The sequence below is a fragment of the Ovis aries genome, chromosome 2 (assembly GCF_016772045.2).
Source record: "Ovis aries strain OAR_USU_Benz2616 breed Rambouillet chromosome 2, ARS-UI_Ramb_v3.0, whole genome shotgun sequence".
Taxonomy (NCBI): Eukaryota; Metazoa; Chordata; class Mammalia; order Artiodactyla; family Bovidae; genus Ovis; species Ovis aries.
The window spans coordinates 198,063,817-198,081,485 of record NC_056055.1 but is presented as its reverse complement, the minus strand read 5'-3'; the positions used below and the strand labels follow the sequence as shown (position 1 = coordinate 198,081,485).

Here is a 17,669-nt window from a genome sequence, read left to right as displayed (position 1 = left end):
TGAATAGGGTGGGTGACCAGCGGATTTAGCAATGCTCTGGTGAATGGTAGATCTGACAAAGTAACCTGGCAGAGCAGTCAAGGAGAAAACCTAATGAGCTAGACTCATGAGAGAAGAGAATTAAAAAACAAGAATGCGTAATTGCTATAACTGGGAAGGAGAATAATAAATACGGCAGTAGCTAAAACTGAAACTGGAATTTAAAAAGATCCTCTTCCACCCTAACTTTTTAAGATAGGAAAAGTAACATGAGGTTTATATACTGATAGGAATGATCCAGCAGGAGGGAAAAATAAATGATGCAGGAAAAAGGGAGAAATTTAAGGGAGTTGGGTTAGAGAGGGGATAGATAAGATCTAGAGAACAGTTTGAAGGAGCTGGATCTAGCTAGGAACACAGACGTTTTTTCATAGTAACAGGGACAAAAGCATTGACACAGGAAATGAATAGAAATGGTGATGGGAACTAGTGGGAAGTTGTCTCAGTGGCTTCAGTGTTCTCCATGAAATAGGAGGTAAGGTCATCAGCTAAACATGAGGACATTAAGTGAGGTGTTAGAGGCTTAAGGAGAGAGGAGGTAAATGGCTGCTTCTGGATATAAAATAAAAATTATTTTTTCTTATTTTCCAAACTTGCTATAATAAATATTCTGTAATTAAAAATTTAGGTTATATAACTGAAACGAGACTATCTAATAGAGTCTACTAGGTAGAAAAGTGAACACAGTTATCTAGTTAAAAACAGAAATTAACCAAATTATTCTGCAAACACACTGCCTAACATATTTAGGATATAAAAGTAAAATTAAACTAATTAGTGTTACAGATTTATTAACTTTAAACTGAAGTTAGAAATAAGGGCAATTACATAAACCCCTTGCAATATAAACCATTTTCTGCAAAAGGCTGGAGAGATAGAGTACTTCCTTCCTATTTGCTATTAAGCAAGCTCAAAGAATTATTTTATTAACCATAAAAAAACACTTCCACCCCAATATTACAAAACCTTCAAAGTACTATAGTAATTATACCTTTAAATATTATTGATGGTTACTTTGAATAGTAATATTATTTGATCAAAAATTTTCAAGATAACTGGTTGCCAAAGATGGAATCCTCCTACTTAAATGTCTTTTCTTAATAGATTATTTAAGATATCACATGTCTTTAAAATGGGTTATGTTTATCAGTCTTTCAAACTACATCCAAAGAGTTCTTCCCATTTTTGGAAGTTCATTCTATTTACAGGTTTAGTATAAGAACAAAAATATAAAATAAGCTGTCTTACCATATCCACCAAGGCTACGTAGAGGAACATGCCTGCAGTGATTGCAAAGATCCAAAGTGTGATGTTATTGGCATACTGACCAACAGCTGTGCCTATGAGCACGCCTATGTAAGCCACCATGGCAGAGAGGAGGTTGTATACAATTGCTTGCTTTACAGTCATGCCTGCTTTAAGAAGAACTGCAAAATCACCTGCAGTTAAGACATAAAGTAAGTTTTAAAACCACAGGATTTTACTTACAAATTCAGGAAAACACTAACAAAAAAACAAAATTAAGAATGACATAAAAAGATATATCTTTATAACTGAAATTTTATAATGAAATTTTATTTTACTTTTTAAACCTTAATCCATGTAAAACCTTGGGTGAATCCCAAAGGCATCATGCTGAAAGAGAGTCTGGAAGGTTATATATGATTCCATTATATGATATTCTCAAAAAGATAAAACGACAGTGATGAAGAGCACTTGGGGTCACCAAAGGGCAAGGATAGAAAAGGGATGTGACTACACAGGGACAGCATGAAGGGGTTTGTTGAGATGATGGAACTGTTATCCTTGATGGTGGTAGCAGTGACACAAATCTATATACATGTTAAAATTCAAAGAACTGTATATCAAAAAGCAAGGTCAATGTTACTTGATAACTGAAATGAAAATTTTACAGAACACCAAAAAGATGTAAGAAAAAAGAACTTCACCACAGCACTTTTTGTGAGCAACAAATAAAGCTCTCTACTCTGATCTCTGCCCTCTCTAAGGGAAATGGGCTAAGTAAGAACAGAGGTTAACAGATTCTAAGTATATTGTATGCAGTTTACATTTATGTTTCCTTTATTCCAAAAGAAAAGTTAAATCTTAATTCTGAAAGTCCTAAAAATGTAAAAAGAATAAAAAGACTTTTCTCACTCATCTGTCTAAAGCTGCTAAATAAAGGATTAAATATTGATTAGAGAGACATTACTAGAAGGGCAAAATGTTGCTAGAACTAAGTCTTGAAGCTAAAGGGTCAAAAGCAATAGTTTCATTAATTGTAAATTTTTTTGTTTTAGCTACTAAATATACAAACATCCAGTCAATTACTGAATGTTCAGTAGATGCAAGTTACTATACAGAATACTGAGGGCTCTTTCTTTCCCATGAGAAGGTATCTTACATGACTAAAAGCACATGATCTAGGTGTGTGTGTGTGTGTGTTTTTAAGCTATGATTACATGATTCTCATTTATAATAGATAAGTAGAAGTTAACAACAAAGAACTTAGTGCAAGGCATTATTTTCCATGTTCTAATGAAATGCTATAAACTACTCCTGCAACATTATTCGGAAAGAATACAATCGAGGAGATTACCTACCAATGGCTTCTAAACTGCCATTCTCTAGTTTCCACCTAATATTACTATACATCCTATATCTTCTCTCTCTCATCTTAAATACTTAATTCTCCTGCTGAGACTTGGAGTCAATGTCAATTTTTATCTCTTCTCTAGAGTTTTAAGTTCCTCTGGGCTTTCTTCCTCAGCTTCCTCTAAGCAAAGAGTTCCCTAACTTCTTCCTCTACAAAGCTCCTCACCACACTTTCAATAATTCACCCATCTATTGTGTTAAAGGGACAATTTCATTTAGCAGGGTTTAGGTAATATAAAATGAGACTACAGAAGTGACTTTTAGGTTATAAAATATAGTGTTTCCTTTTATAATTTCAAATAGAATTTTTAAAGGAGCATTATTGAATACTCATTGAACCAAAGTATCTAAAGTACAAACATCAATTCTGATGCCTTCCTGATAGTACTGGGTGGGAAGATGATTACTTTCATCCCTGAATAACCACCAAACAGCAAGAATTAACTACACAAGATTCCAGATGAGATATTTAGTTAATACTTTTTAAAATTAAGGTATAACTTACATATATAATCCTCCCCTTTTTTGATGTTGAATTTTGACAAAAGTATATATTTTTAAAAAGTATATATATTATGTAAACATAACTATCAGACTCTGTTTCTTTACCTGCCCAAACCCCAAAATTTCCTTAGGCCCCTCACTTCTAGGGATCTGCTTTCTGTCCCTACAGTTTTGTCTTCCCCAGAACATCACATATATTATGTAGTCCTTTGAGTCTGTTTTTTTTTTTTCCCCACTCAGCATGATGTAAGATTCATCCATGTTACAATTTATATCAGAAAATCATGGCTTTTTACCACTAAGTAATATTGCATAGATGAACAATAGCTTATTTATCCCTTCAGTAGCTTAAAGACATTTCGGTTGTTTCCAATTTTTTGGTAATTGTGAATAAAGCCACTATACACATTCATAAATAGATTTTTGTATCAACCAAAATTTTTGTCTCCTGTATGTAGATACCTAGAAGTGGGATTTCTGGCAGCAATTTATGGGAGTTCTGGTTGCTCCTGATCCTTTCCAGCCCACAATGATAAATCTAGTACTGAATTCTCATGTGTTTATCTGTTATCTGCATAACTTCTTTAGTGAAATGCCTGTTCAAGTATTTTACCCATTTTTAAAAAATTGTTGAATTGTTGGTTTTCTTATTACTGAGTCGAGAGGTCTTTAAACATCCCAAAAGATTTTGGTCAGATATATATTTTCCGAATACTTATTCCTAGTCTTTAGCTTGTCTCTTCATTCTCTTTAAGTGTCTTTTGTGTTGTGTAGAGTTTTTACTTTTTAGGAAGTCTACTTTATTACTTTTTTCCATAAAGTAAGTAAGTAAAGTCAATCAGTCGTGTCCGACTCTGTGACCCCGTGGACTGCAGCCCACCAGGCTCCTCAGTCCATGGGATTCTCCAGGCAAGAATACTGCAGTGGGTTGCCATTTCCTTCTCCAGGGGATCTTCCCGACCCAGGGATAGAACCCAGATCTCCCGCATTGGAGGCAGACGCTTTAACCTCTGAGCCACCAGGGAAGCTTAGTAGAGATGTTTTTGGCATTGTATATAAGAACAGCTTGCTTAATCCAAAAGACACAAGATTGTCTGTGTTTTCTTCTAAACTTCTTTTATATTTAAAATTTTTTTCATTTAGATCAATGATTCATTTTTAATTTTTGTCTATGGTAGAAGGATTTTTTTTGCAACTAGATATCCAATTGTTGCAGAAACATTTGTTGAACTATTCATTCTACATGGAATTTCCTTTGCACTTTTGTTGCAAATAAGTTGCTGTATGTGTGTGGATTCTATACCTCGTTCCACTGATTTATGTACCTATTTTTTAACCAATATAAATTGTTTTGATTATTGTGGATTTACAATAAGTCTTAAATTTAACCTTGGTTTACTTTTTAAAATTCTTCTGGCCATTCCTTTCCCTTTCCATGAAAGTTTTTGTAAAAAATTCACTTATCTCCAAAATACTCTATTCAGATTTCAATTGGGAATGTACTGAATCTATAGGTAGAATTAGTATCTTAGAAATGCTAAGTCTTTTGGTCCATAAACTTACAATAGATCTTCATTTAAGGTTCCTCTGATTTCTTTTGTTGGCAAATTGTAGTTTTCAGCATACAGATTCTATTGTAGATTTTGTTAGATTTAACCAAAGTATTTTGTATTTTTTGGTGTTACTGTGAACATTACTTTTTAAAAATTTCAATTTCTAATTGTTTAATGCTAGTATATAGCAGTATAAATGACTTTTATATGATGTTTTTATATCATGATGAATCATTTAAGAATCTATCTTTGTCCTACTCTTATCTCAGGTTATAATTTCCTCAAAGTTATCTGCATATTTTTCTACCCTTCTCTTCTCAGTAAGAACCTATATAAACATTTGAAAAATAAATCAAAGGAATCTTCAGCTGGAATTTACACTGAACATTGATTTGTCTTGACAAATATTAATGTAATCCAATGTTATAATTATGTTAATATCTGCTAATATGAAATCTTTGAGTTTTTTTAAAGTATATACTGTAAGGTTCTTTTTGTCTTAATTAATGCATGTATACAGATGTTTAAGTCTAAACAGTGAATGTTCAATTTTCCCTGGACAATTTAGCACATTATGAGTATCTTATTTTGAATTTATTTAATTCTTAATACTCATGAGAAGGAAGGAAAAAATGGACAGCATTATAGACAGCCACTCTAAGCTGAGTCTTAACACATTATTGACCAGGGATTTTTTAAAAAACTAACTCCTGTGGCATTAATACATCTCCAGTCAATAATGTGTTAGTAACACAGCTACATTTATTTATCAAAATGTTATTTCCTTAAGTTAAAACATCGGTCAATGTCAAGAAAAGAGTTTGGATCATCTACCTTTTTGGATTATCCTCAACCTCACTTCCCCTTTAAACATTCTTATATAGGTTTTCTTATAAATTATTTTTCAAATGTTTCAAATATAGCTCCTTATGGAAAGGATAGAAAAAAGTGGAAAGAATGCAAAAGAATAATATTGCAACTTACTTAAATTCAGCTACACAAGTTTGGCAAAAACAGAAGGAAGAGTAATAAATCAGGTAATCTCATATTCATTACCATACACCACAGCAAACATGAAATGAGAAATCTGGGTTTTCTGTTTCCTCTGATGGCTTCAGTTTCTGCACACCTCTTACAGGGGACCTCCCTATATTATTCTAAGGTTTAAAAGTACATGTTTTTTTCATATCACATTCCCAAACACACGAAAACCCTACCTGGAACACAATTAGAGAAACAGAAATCTGTTCAGAAAAGGAACATCAAAATTTGGAATTACTGAGTGGACTGAGGATCAGTCTCCAAGGTACTAGAATGTAAGTGACCCTTGAACAATGCAGGGGCCCAGTCAAAAATCTGTGTATAACTTAATAGTCAGTCCTCCATATACTCTATTCCACATGTGCAGATTCAACCAACTGCAAATCGTGTAATACTGTGGTATATACTATAGACCTTTAAGACACAGTAATGGGCACTTTGGTAAAATAGGGCATCTACTCATTAGATTATCCACCCATACTTATTTGGAGAAGAACAAAATGTAGAGAGAGGCATAGAAGCTTCTGAGTCAGAATTCCTAGGCAAGGAGAAAAACCAGTCCCTTGGAGGCTGAGACAGATGCTTGGCAGTTGTATAAGCTGTATAACTTGGGCTTCCTCAGTGGCTCAGTTGGTAAAGAATCTGCTTGCTATGCAGGAGACCTGGGTTTGATCCTTGGGTAGGAAAGATCCCCTGGAGAAGGAAATGGCAACCCACTCTAGTACTCTTGCCTGGAGAATCCTATGGACAGAGGAGCTGGGCAGGCTACAGTCCAGGGGATCCCAAAGAGTTGGAAATGAATGAGAAATTAACTTTCACTTCACTTTCATATACTATAGAAACAAAATTCTGCACGTTCATTGACCAGCACAGTTCAAACCCACGTTGTTCAACGGTCAACTGTACATGTTTTTCCCCTCAGGGTATCACTTTAGTATAAAAATCTAAGAATAGTTTTAAGAATTCATAATCAAAAATTTAGCTAGGAAAAAACAGGTTTTTATATCAAAGTATCCTAGAATGTGACATATTAGGCTGCTTTGCCAACATCTTAAACTGCTAAGTGTAGAGAGAACTTGCCCCTATCCACCTGCCTAGTGTCTGTCGCAGCCTCGAAGGGACTGGTTTTTCTCCTTGCCTAGGAATTCTGACTAAGAAGCTTCTATGCCTCTCTCTACATTCTGTTCTCCAAATAAGCATGGTTAATCTAATCATAGTAGAGACATGTATCTGGCCCTGTTTTACCAAAGTGCTCATTACTGTGTCTTAAAGGTAAAAACTTCCTTTAGGCCACCTCCACATTGTAGATGGATAAAAAAAAGCCAAAGCCCTTCAGGCCCACTCCAGAGGAGGAAGCTGGGTCATTTCTTTATGATCTTCCTTTTCCAGGAGCTTAGGCAACCAGCATGGGGCAGTTTGTCAACTTAGCACAAGGCACTGGGGGGAAACATACATTTTCATGTCTCACTCCTCTCCTTCTGGCAGAACAGATGTACATCTGGATTGGAGTTTCCTCTTACAGCAATGTAAGAGCAATAATGTTAGTTACTCAGTCGTGTCCAACTTTTTGTGACCCCATGGACTGTAGCCAACCAGGCTCCTCTGTCCATGGGATTTTCCAGGCAAGAATACCAGAGTGGGCAACCATTCCCTTCTCCAGGAGATCTTCCCAACTCAGGGATCAAACCTGGGCCCCCTGCATTGCAAGCAGATTCTTTACTGTCTGAGCCACCAGGAAAGCCCCAAATAGTCACATCTTAATCTCTGGTTTGTAGGGTAGAACAGGTAGAGATTTGGAGTCTCAATATTTCACTGAGGTGTCTTGGCTCAGGGTTTCACCAGAACTCTGCACTGGGTATCAAGCAAGGGCTTACCTAGCCAAGAAGCTAGGTACTACATTTGTTTCATGTGTAGTTATCATTGTGTGTCACTCCTTCAATAAGAAAGTACAGGGGGAAAAAAGGAGTAAGTGACAGGAAGGCAACCATCCCTCATTTCCAAAGTCTCTGCTGTCAATTCTGTGCTGAAATGGAGCATGGCAAGTGGGTCAAGGAGAATTCAGTATAACCATACTTAATCATAAAGTGGCCTGACATATTCCTTTTAGGGGGTAGTGGGTGGGTAGGAAGGAAGCTGAAGGCTTTCCTGGCATACTATGGATGTGTGTGTCTGACTATCCAAGTTTAATACTAAGCAAACTTTAAAAAAAAAAAGGGTTAAAACAATTAGGCAATGTTTCTTATATATAAAAACTGACAGTCTTGATTTGTGTTGCTACTGAAATGCAAGGAAGTTATTTGGTACATCATTCTCTTACTAGCATAGGAAAGCAGTTAAATGTAACTGTGAGATATTATATCTCACAGTGTAAGATGTAATATCTGCACACAAAAAACCTACATTATAAGAAAATAGGATATCTAAAAGGGAAATACACTAAGCATTAAAAGAAGGACCTAGAGAAAGTACGTGATAAAGTTTAGAGGAAAGATAAACCTGAGGCAAGGTGTACTGGAGGGCAGTGCTGAAGTTAGAGGAAAAAAGACTTAACATGCTACACGAGGGACAGACCTAGCAGGACAAGCTAGTTAAGAGGGACTGAGCAAGGAAACAGGTCAGGCACCCAGAGTGCAGGTTTGATGAACTGTGTTTGGGTGAAGTCGAAAACAAGTAACAGCAATTCAGTGAGTGAGGCTGAAAAGGTAGGTAGAAGCCAGATGTGAAGGTCACTGAAAGGAACATTAATGACTCTCAGCTTTTATTTTACATGTAAAGGAAGGGGACTGAAAGATTCTGATTAAATAAGCAAGTCACATCTAGTCACATAGTAACATCGACATATGTCAAGACAATAAGTATATAAGACACACTAGAACAGAATGAAACCAGAACTATAAGTACTCCCTATGGAAAATGCCCAAGGAAAAGACAATGAAGGGTCTGGATAAAGGATTATGGGACATAAACAAGATGTGTAATTATATGCCCAAGGTTGACAAGGTAAGTAAAACTATAAGGAATCAAGTCCTAAAGAATAAGCACCAAGTAAGCAGTAAGAGATCTTTTTTAATTTATATGAGCAGTTAGGAATTAAGAAAATTATATAAGTTAATTCTACTCAAAGTGAGCCAATCAGTGTACTACCAATCAAGATAAACAGTCAAAATGATAGACATTTCAGTCAGAAGAAAGGGCACAGAAGAAATTCCTTGGATACTCAAGAGATGCATTTTTTTTCTTCCAAATTTAAGTCGCCTTCATATCCCTCATATTTTCTATGTGAATATATGTTCATATTTTTTCTTCCATTTTTCAATTTATAGGAGGAAACCAAAACATAAGAAGAGAAATTTTAAAAACAATTGCTGGATCAAAAAATGCCTATAAATACAATAAAGAAATATAACTGTACACCTTATAAATTGGCAAAAATTAGAGAGTTAACGCTAAGTGTTACTAGGGATGTAGAAACAAAGGAATTCTCAGTTATTACTGCTAGACAGGACACTAGTTTGGTCATTCTCCACAGTGATATGATACTCTCAGGCATGCATATCTTAGGATCCATCAGTTTTGTTCCCAGGTATATACCCCATTACATGTTCTCACAAGGGTCTCTCAGCATCAAGTCTACAGATGTTCAATGCACCATTATCTGTGGTGGCAGGAATTTAAAGGATACATGGTAAGTCCAACTACTGGGTGCTAAGCATGTAAAAATGTGGTAAATACACACCTTCAAGTACTAGGCAGAAACATTAAATTAATTCATGGAGTTAAAAATATACTGATTAGTAAATAAGTTAAGAAACAGAGTGGGCTATAACAATATTGTTTACATAAAATAAAAATACATAAAAAACAATACACACTTTTGGAAGCACATTAACAAAAATTTCAGTAAATAAGAGAATGATGACACTGAATACTTGCCATCAGCCATTTTTTATGTTTTAACATCTCTAAAATTTAGATGCATTTATATTCTCTTACATTTGATGAAATCTGATAAATTTTAAGATCTTGTTACCTAATTCATGTGGCAGTTCATGACAGAAGACAGCTATAGAAGTACTGATTCCTCCCGTCAATCCAGCACTGAAAGCTGCTCCTAAGGTTGGGGGGGTGGAAAAAATCCAAGTGACATTTACTGATCTTCTCTTTTTCTATTTTCATTCATAATAGCAGGTGCATTCTCTTTTACCTAATTTCATAATGTACGAGTGACTCACTAATCTCATATACTATAGTTTTTGAACACAGAGAATGAAGTACAACAGGTATGTGACAACCAGAGAAAGCTAATCAATGAAATAAATATTCCCTATTGAATTAAATTCTTTATTTGTGTAATCTTCTAATTCACTCAGCATCAGAGCAGTAACAGTTTTAGTGTTTCAACCTCTGACCTCAATTTTAAGTCATGTAAGTCTATAACTGCACTTGTTCTTGCAAACTAATATTTATAGATATTCAAATATTTAAAAGTATCCATATCCACATTTTTCTAGGTCTAGAGCATGGATGGTATAAATTATTATTTGTCAGATGGTCCTGAATACTGAAATCAGAGGCATACATGCGTTTGCTACTACTTATAAAATTCTTTACTCGTTAATGATGACAGCCACTGAAGCTTCAAAAATATGATCTCTCCTGAAAGAAACCAGTCTACTTCTGAGTAATTATTCAATAGTCTGGATCTCAAAAGAAAATTATGTATTGATCACATTTAATGTTCTCCTAAACTGGTAACATCAGTTTATATTAACAAGATTCTAATATGTTTGGATTTGATATAATGGATTTTTATCATTGTAAAATTTTTCTTCACTTTTTAAAGTATAAAAAAAATTTTAAACCCAAGATTCAAATTCATTTGTTCTTATTCAGAAATGTATAAATGAAGGTATTTGAAAATATGTTAAGGTAGCTTTTTCAATATGGTAACTATCCCTTCAATAAGAAATCAAGTTACTAAAGAAGTATACTGCAGACATCTGTTTACATGTTCAAAGAAAAACCCACTGAAAGTATACCTTTATGCCCCCAAGTAGACTTACCAAAGACACTGACATCACCTTTGGAAAAGCCAAATGACAGGAATAATATATAACAGTATACTTGTTGAGCTCCAAGATTAGTACTAAAACAGTGGAAAACAGAAAATTGTCTTAAGGAATAACAAATTATAACCCAAGTTTTAAGCCTACTTACCAATTGCTAACCCATCACTGAAATTGTGGAGGCCATCTCCCATGATTACCATCCAAGCGATATTAGCTATTCCTGTTTCTTTTAGATCTGATCCAGAATGACAGGGACCGTGTGAATGATGAGAATGTTTGTGGTGCCACTGATGATTATGCTTCCTCAGCACAGTTTTACTCTCATCATGGTGGTTATGTGCAGAAGCATGGAGGTCGTGCTCATGAATGGCATGCATTCCATCACTGTGAGAATGGTCCATGATTTTCTCCTCTTCTATATGAAGGTAATTTTTAGGAGGGGATTCTTGCTGGCCTTCTAAATCAGTCAGTTCAGTTTCATTAAGTCGATCTTCAGAAACAACCGAGTCATCAGTTCCTATATTTATAATGGCAAAGGATATGCTTTGTCAACAAGTACATGAATGCATATTTGCTTAATTTAAACCCAGACAAAACAGCAGTGTAATGAACAATTCCTAGGTGAAAGTCTTTTATAATTCCTAAATAGATATTAAAAAACAAATAAGGAAATATACATATGCATACACATAAACTGGGGTTTTGAGAGTCTAAAAGATGAATCAGATGAAGTAAATGAAGGGAACTGAAATCAACAGCAGACAAAGAGAGGATAGAAACTGGCACTCATGAAGACATGTGAAGCTTAAGGAGCATATCACCAACAGTTGAAAATAAAAGTAGAAAGTTACTATAGAATTCCCATGGTAACAAAATAAACCCATAATTTTTCAGAGAACAAAGGAACCTTAAAGTTTACCCACTCTAACTTTCTCTTATCATTTAAGAAAACAAGGAAAATTTAAATCACTTGCATCCTCTGGGTGCTTTACATATCTGAACAAGATCATTTCTAGATCATTATGAAAATGAAGTTTAAAAACCCGTAAGTGATAACATCTGTCACATTTTTTTTAAATGAAAGTTGGCCTCTCATCTACTTTACAAAAGCTATTATATGACAAAATTTGCTTCACAAAACATATTTTGGGGTAGAGTCTACAGTTAATATCTAGGCTGTCTCTTCTAAAGAAAATCATTAGTAATATTCAGGGGAAAACATAAGTTCACAAATGGGAAAAATTATAGTTAAATATTATGTTTTCCTGAAAATTTTAAGCTACCTCATCATTACATCAATACAAAACACAATAGATGAATGGAGGAGCAGAGATTTTTATGTACAAGATCACTCTCCTTTAAGTACAAAGGTCTACTCTCCTTTTCTCACATGAAAACAATATGGAGGGCACAGAGATTTTTGCCTTACCAAGAAATAAAACACTAATTTAAAGATGTTTCCTTTTTTTTTTTTTCTGTAAAGTAAAAAGTGCGATATCTTCCTTGCCTGGTAATATAATGAATTGGCCCTATATCCCAGTATAATAAATAAGGCTGAAAATAATCATAACATGAACAAAATCAGTTGAGACACATAAGGAAATAAAAGAAACTAATATTAGAGAAGCCACAAAGACAAATTTCAAACAACACAGGTACAGTTTAGATGCAAAATTTCAATTTTTATATTTTAAAGGTTTCTCTTTAGTCAGAACTGTTGTCTACCGGCAAGAGGCTTGAGCTGAAGCCAGTCAGCATCTGGTGTATTATTTAACTTATGATCTGAAAGCTTCCTTCCAATAGCCGATTCTTCTGTGTTCTGCTTCATAAACCATTTCTGTTTTCCCTGAAAAAAAAAAAAAAAAGAAAAATCTGGTATAAACATTAAAATCTGCAGGCACAATTAGCTACAGTATTCACTGTTAACATCTATGGGAATAAATGGTGGTAATTTTATAAAATATTTAGAAAAGGAGAAAAAACTTTGAGAAATTAATCAAAAGATCTAACCAGATGAAAACTCCAACTAAAGTTGCATGTTTCTTTTCAAATATTCAACTAAATGGTCTAATTCATATACTTCCAAGATAAAAATAGGGTAAAGAGTACTGTATTATTATGTGCAACCCAAACAAAATGTGTGATATATATGTAATATTGCTCTCATTTAATACTGTGTAGGAATAGGAAATTTTTAAAAATGAAAGCTTATTCCTTTGAATTTCTTTCTGTATTTATCACAATGCCACTTTCCCCTATATGTGACAATAATAGAGACAAACTTGAATTAAAATCCTAACTCTACAGTTTACCTTTATGACACGTGGACAAGTTAAGTTTATTGACCCTAAAAATATTCATCTATAAAATGAAAATGAGATTCTTACAAGGATTAAATGAGGTGATATATGAAAATGACCAATTAATTACTACTGACTTAACAGCTTTGCAATAAAGACAACTTTCCTTTCTCATTTAATCTGTTCTCTAATAAAGTCTGTTATATTTCATTGTTTAGTTTTGAATTTCCCTACATTCTCTCTTGATAGTCTGGTTTCTCATCAGTCTATCACTAACAACTCTTCTGACTTAAATTTTTACTTCTAATCAATGTTCATTTTTTAAAAAGCAAATAACTATTTTAGAACAGAATGAAAGTAAATCCTTTCTGGTTTTGTTTATAGGCTCTGAACTATGTTTCAGATGTTTAAGTCTTCTAACTGCTGCATAAGTAGATTTGTTACAGCTGACTGAACGTGCAGTAGAATCTCCAAAAGATGGTCACCATCAATTTCTTTTCTCCCTGTATAAGTATTCTTTTCCATCCATAAGGAACCTTATGGTGGAATCTATTCAGAAAACTAAGGTCATGGCATCTGGTCCCATTACTTCATGGCAAATAGATGGGGAAACAGTGGCTGACTTTATATTTTGGGGTCCAAAATCACTGCAGATGGTGATTGCAGCCATGAAATTAAACAATGCTTACTCCTTGGAAGGAAAGTTATGACCAACCTAGACAGCATATTAAAAAGCAGAGGCATTACTTTGTCAACAAAGGTCCATCGAGTCAAGGCTATGGTTTTTCCCATAGTCATGTATGGATGTGAGAGTTGGACTATAAAGAAAGCTGACCGCCAAAGAATTGATGCTTTTGAAGTGTGGTGTTGGAGAAGACTTTTGAGAGTCCCTTGGACTGTGAGGAGATCCAACCAATCCATCCTAAAGGAGATCAGTCCTGGGTGTTCATTGGAAGGACTGATGTTGAAGCTGAAACTCCAATACTTTGGCCACCTGACGTGAAGAGCTGACTCATTTGAAAAGACCGTGATGATGGGAAAGATTGAGGGCAGGAGGAGAAGGGGACGACAGAGGATGAGATGGTTGGATGGCATCACCGACTCAATGGACATGAGGTTGGGTAAGCTCCAGGAGTTGGTGATGGACAGGGAGGCCTGGTGTGCTGTGCTTCATGGGGTCGCAAAGAGTCAGACACAACTGAGTGTCTGAACTGAACTGAATTCCTTGTCCCTAAATTTTCACAGGTCTTTTGACTTACTTTGACCAAACAGAATCCAACAGAGGTGATTCTGTGCCGGTTCTGACCTAGTGTGAGATAAGCCTGGCACCTTTGCGTTTTCCTCAGGGAATTTGCCTACTATGCTATGAAGAAGCTCAGTCTAGACTCTGAAGAGAGGCCATGTGGAGGAGTACCAAGATGCAGAAACAGACTGAGGCATTCTGAGACCTTTCCAGCCCTGAACTGCCCTAGTCAACCCAGACCAGAGGAGTTTGAGTGAGTCACTCAAGCTGACACCGTGTGAAGCAAAAGAACTGTCCCACTGAATCCTGCCTATTTTGGGGGCTTGGGGTTGTTCTGCTTCATAGCAGTAGATAATAGAAACTGAGGAAACAGAAAATGTTCAAAAGAAAGTAATACGGAGACACCCTAAAGAGAAGAAAAGAAACAGCAGCTTTAACATGAGATGAAGAAAAGAAAAAAGGAAGGAGGAGACAACAACAGAACAAAAGTCAATGAGACAGATAGAGCAAGTAGGGAGTCTGTTTAACTGCTTTGTTTCTGACTGTCGACTTTCCTAAAAACTTGCAAGTGACTACCCTTAAAGTCCCAACTTGCTGAAACCAGTCAGCATCTGGTATGTTACGTAACTTGTGTTCTGAAAGCTTCCTTCCAATAGTTGATTCATCTACACAGAACAACAAATGCCTGTTCTACTCAAGTATCACTAATTACCTTTCTTCAAAAAACACTATATACTTTTTCATCTTAGGTTACTTATTGTCCTATTTATCATAAAGGAGGAGAACTGATTTATCTACCTAGACTCTCTTCTTTGGTATACTTGAAGAATTCCTTACTATTACATTTAGAATGCCACGTAGAGAATAGTATACTTTTCAGATTTTTACTTCCCACAATTTCAAATACACAAAAAATTGCCATGTTTTGACAATTCTCTTCTCATGCATCAGTTTCCTTTATACAAATGTGTTCAATTTTGTCAGTAAGTCTAGGTTTAAAACGAGTTCAAGATTAAATTATAAAAATTTATTTACTTTGAACTATATCTTAAAGGACTACATTTCATGGTTCACGTATTGCTGAAGCCTGGCTTGGAGAATTTTAAGCATTACTTTACTAGCATGTGAGAGTTGTGCAGTAGTTTGAACATTCTTTGGCAGTGCCTTTCTTTGGGATTGGAATGAACATTGACCTTTTCCAGTCCTCTGGCCACTGCTGAGTCTTCCAAATTTGCTGGCATATTGAGTGCAGCACTTTCACAGCATCACCTTTTAGGATTTGAAATAGCTCAGCTGGAAGTCCATCACCCGCACTTGCTTGTTCCTAGTGATGCTTCCTAAGGCCCATTTGACTTCACATTCCAGGATGTCTGGCTCTAGGTGAGTGATCGCACCATCATGGTTATCTGAGTCATAAAGATCTCTTTTGTACAGTTCTTCTGTATATTCTTGCTACCTCTTCTTAATATCTTCTGCTTCTGTCAGGTCCATACCATCTCTGTCCTTTACTGTGCCCATCTTTGCATGAAATGTTCCCTTGGTGTCTCTAATTTTCTTGAGATCTCTAGTCTTTCCCATTCTATTGTTTTCCTGTTTCTTTGCATCAGTGTTAGTACACACAATCGAAGAAAATTAGAGCCCCACAGTAATTCCACAACTTTTTTAGAACCCTGCAATTTGTACTGTGTTCTAAATTTGTTATTTAGAGAGGGACTTTAAATTGTTTATCTAATCAACTTCTAGATTCTCTCATTTAAATAATTATCTTAATCACATTCTCTTCCCCATGCCATGACTCAAGACCTCTTCACCTCTCCTCTAAAAATCCTGCAGTAATCTCTGATTCATTTCCTTCCAGTCAATTTTACCTTGGCATCCCTCCCACCATTGTCAATTCTTCACCTATCCACGTGACCTTTCACGTGGCCCTTCACAAGCCAAATGCTGTTAAATCTTTTCACTTTTCTCTAAGTTGATCCTTCAGAAGTCCTTTGACCATTCCTGAGAAAACACTTCACTGAATGCACCATCTTGATCAAATCTCCTCTGGAAGCAATTAAATACAATGCCCTGACTAAAATATGGCCATTAAAATTAAATACACTACTTGGAATATGATATGAAAACACAGATGAGAAGTAGAATTTATTTCCCCATGCATTTAATAACAACTGGAAATCATGATGCATGAGTCAAAGTTTCAGAGCTAGTTTGTGGCTAGACAAGAAATAGAATCACTCTTCCTGAATCCCAATTCAGAGTTCTATTCTAAGCCATTTGTCCCAAGAGGATATATACAAAACACATACATACACAAACAAGAATATATCTGTAAAAAAACAGCATTAAAGTTCTATTATAACAGTGGACTGTATATATTATGACGACAATGACTATCCACTGTTCTTGAAGATTTTTTTTTTAATATTTGTAGCTAACTAAGAAAATGTAAAAGTTTTCTAACTTGTTATTTTGTGAAGCTTTCTAAAAATGTCCTCTAGGATTTACTTAAACAAAATATACTGAAAACAATCAGTATCAATATGACAATCATGTTAATGAGATGTATTCAAGAAGACCCTTAGAGACAGATGTGAACAGGAAGTGTGTAAATCATAGTAAATGACAGTATCTTATTTTCTTGTGGGAAAAATTCTTTTAGATATTTGTCTTATTCTACTAAGTGTGACCCAAAAGACAGTTCATGACAAACAGGGCATTTAATCAATAGTCCAAGTACTATCTCAGAAGTATTTTGTTACTTTACATGAACCACCAAATCCTTAATTTCATTAATATTTTCTTCCTACAAAGCCTTCTGAATCTAAATTCTTCTTACCTCTAGTACTTACTTACACCACTGGCAAGGCATTTCTGATATAGAAATTTGTTGTGTGAAAACATTTTCATTAAAAGATATGTCAATGGAAGCCTCTAATACTTGAAAATATTACCTATGAAGACCAATTAGACTATTTATATATTTCTGCATTTTTAGTAAGCATAAATTGGCCAATATTTTTCCAAACTATTTAAGTTAACTAGATAAGAAGCAACACAAAATTAACTGAAACTGGACTCCTATAGCTTGATTATAAATGCTAAAACAAATGTAATGACAAAAAAAACTGGCAAAGATCAGTTTTTCCTCTGAAGACAGTCTATTCAATGATATTTAATACATACCAACACCATGATTAAGAAAAAACACAAGGCCTTCCCCAAAATAAAGGTTTTTGAGTTCTACCTTTCAGAAAACAAATAA

The 17,669-nt window shown here is 34.9% G+C and overlaps 1 protein-coding gene across 9 annotated transcripts in view; it reads right to left on the bottom strand.

Annotated features, from left to right (window-relative positions):
- SLC39A10 (solute carrier family 39 member 10) overlaps window positions 1-17,669 on the bottom strand; it is a 153,561-nt gene that overhangs the window by 6,822 nt on the left and 129,070 nt on the right. For all 9 annotated transcript variants that reach the window (XM_060411229.1, XM_060411230.1, XM_060411227.1 and 6 more), the window contains 4 exons: window positions 12,587-12,707; window positions 11,010-11,378; window positions 9,823-9,903; window positions 1,288-1,478 (listed from right to left, as the gene is read on the bottom strand). In XM_060411229.1, coding sequence (XP_060267212.1) covers window positions 1,288-1,478; window positions 9,823-9,903; window positions 11,010-11,378; window positions 12,587-12,707 — 762 coding nt within the window. The remainder of the gene's footprint in view (window positions 1-1,287; window positions 1,479-9,822; window positions 9,904-11,009; window positions 11,379-12,586; window positions 12,708-17,669) is intronic.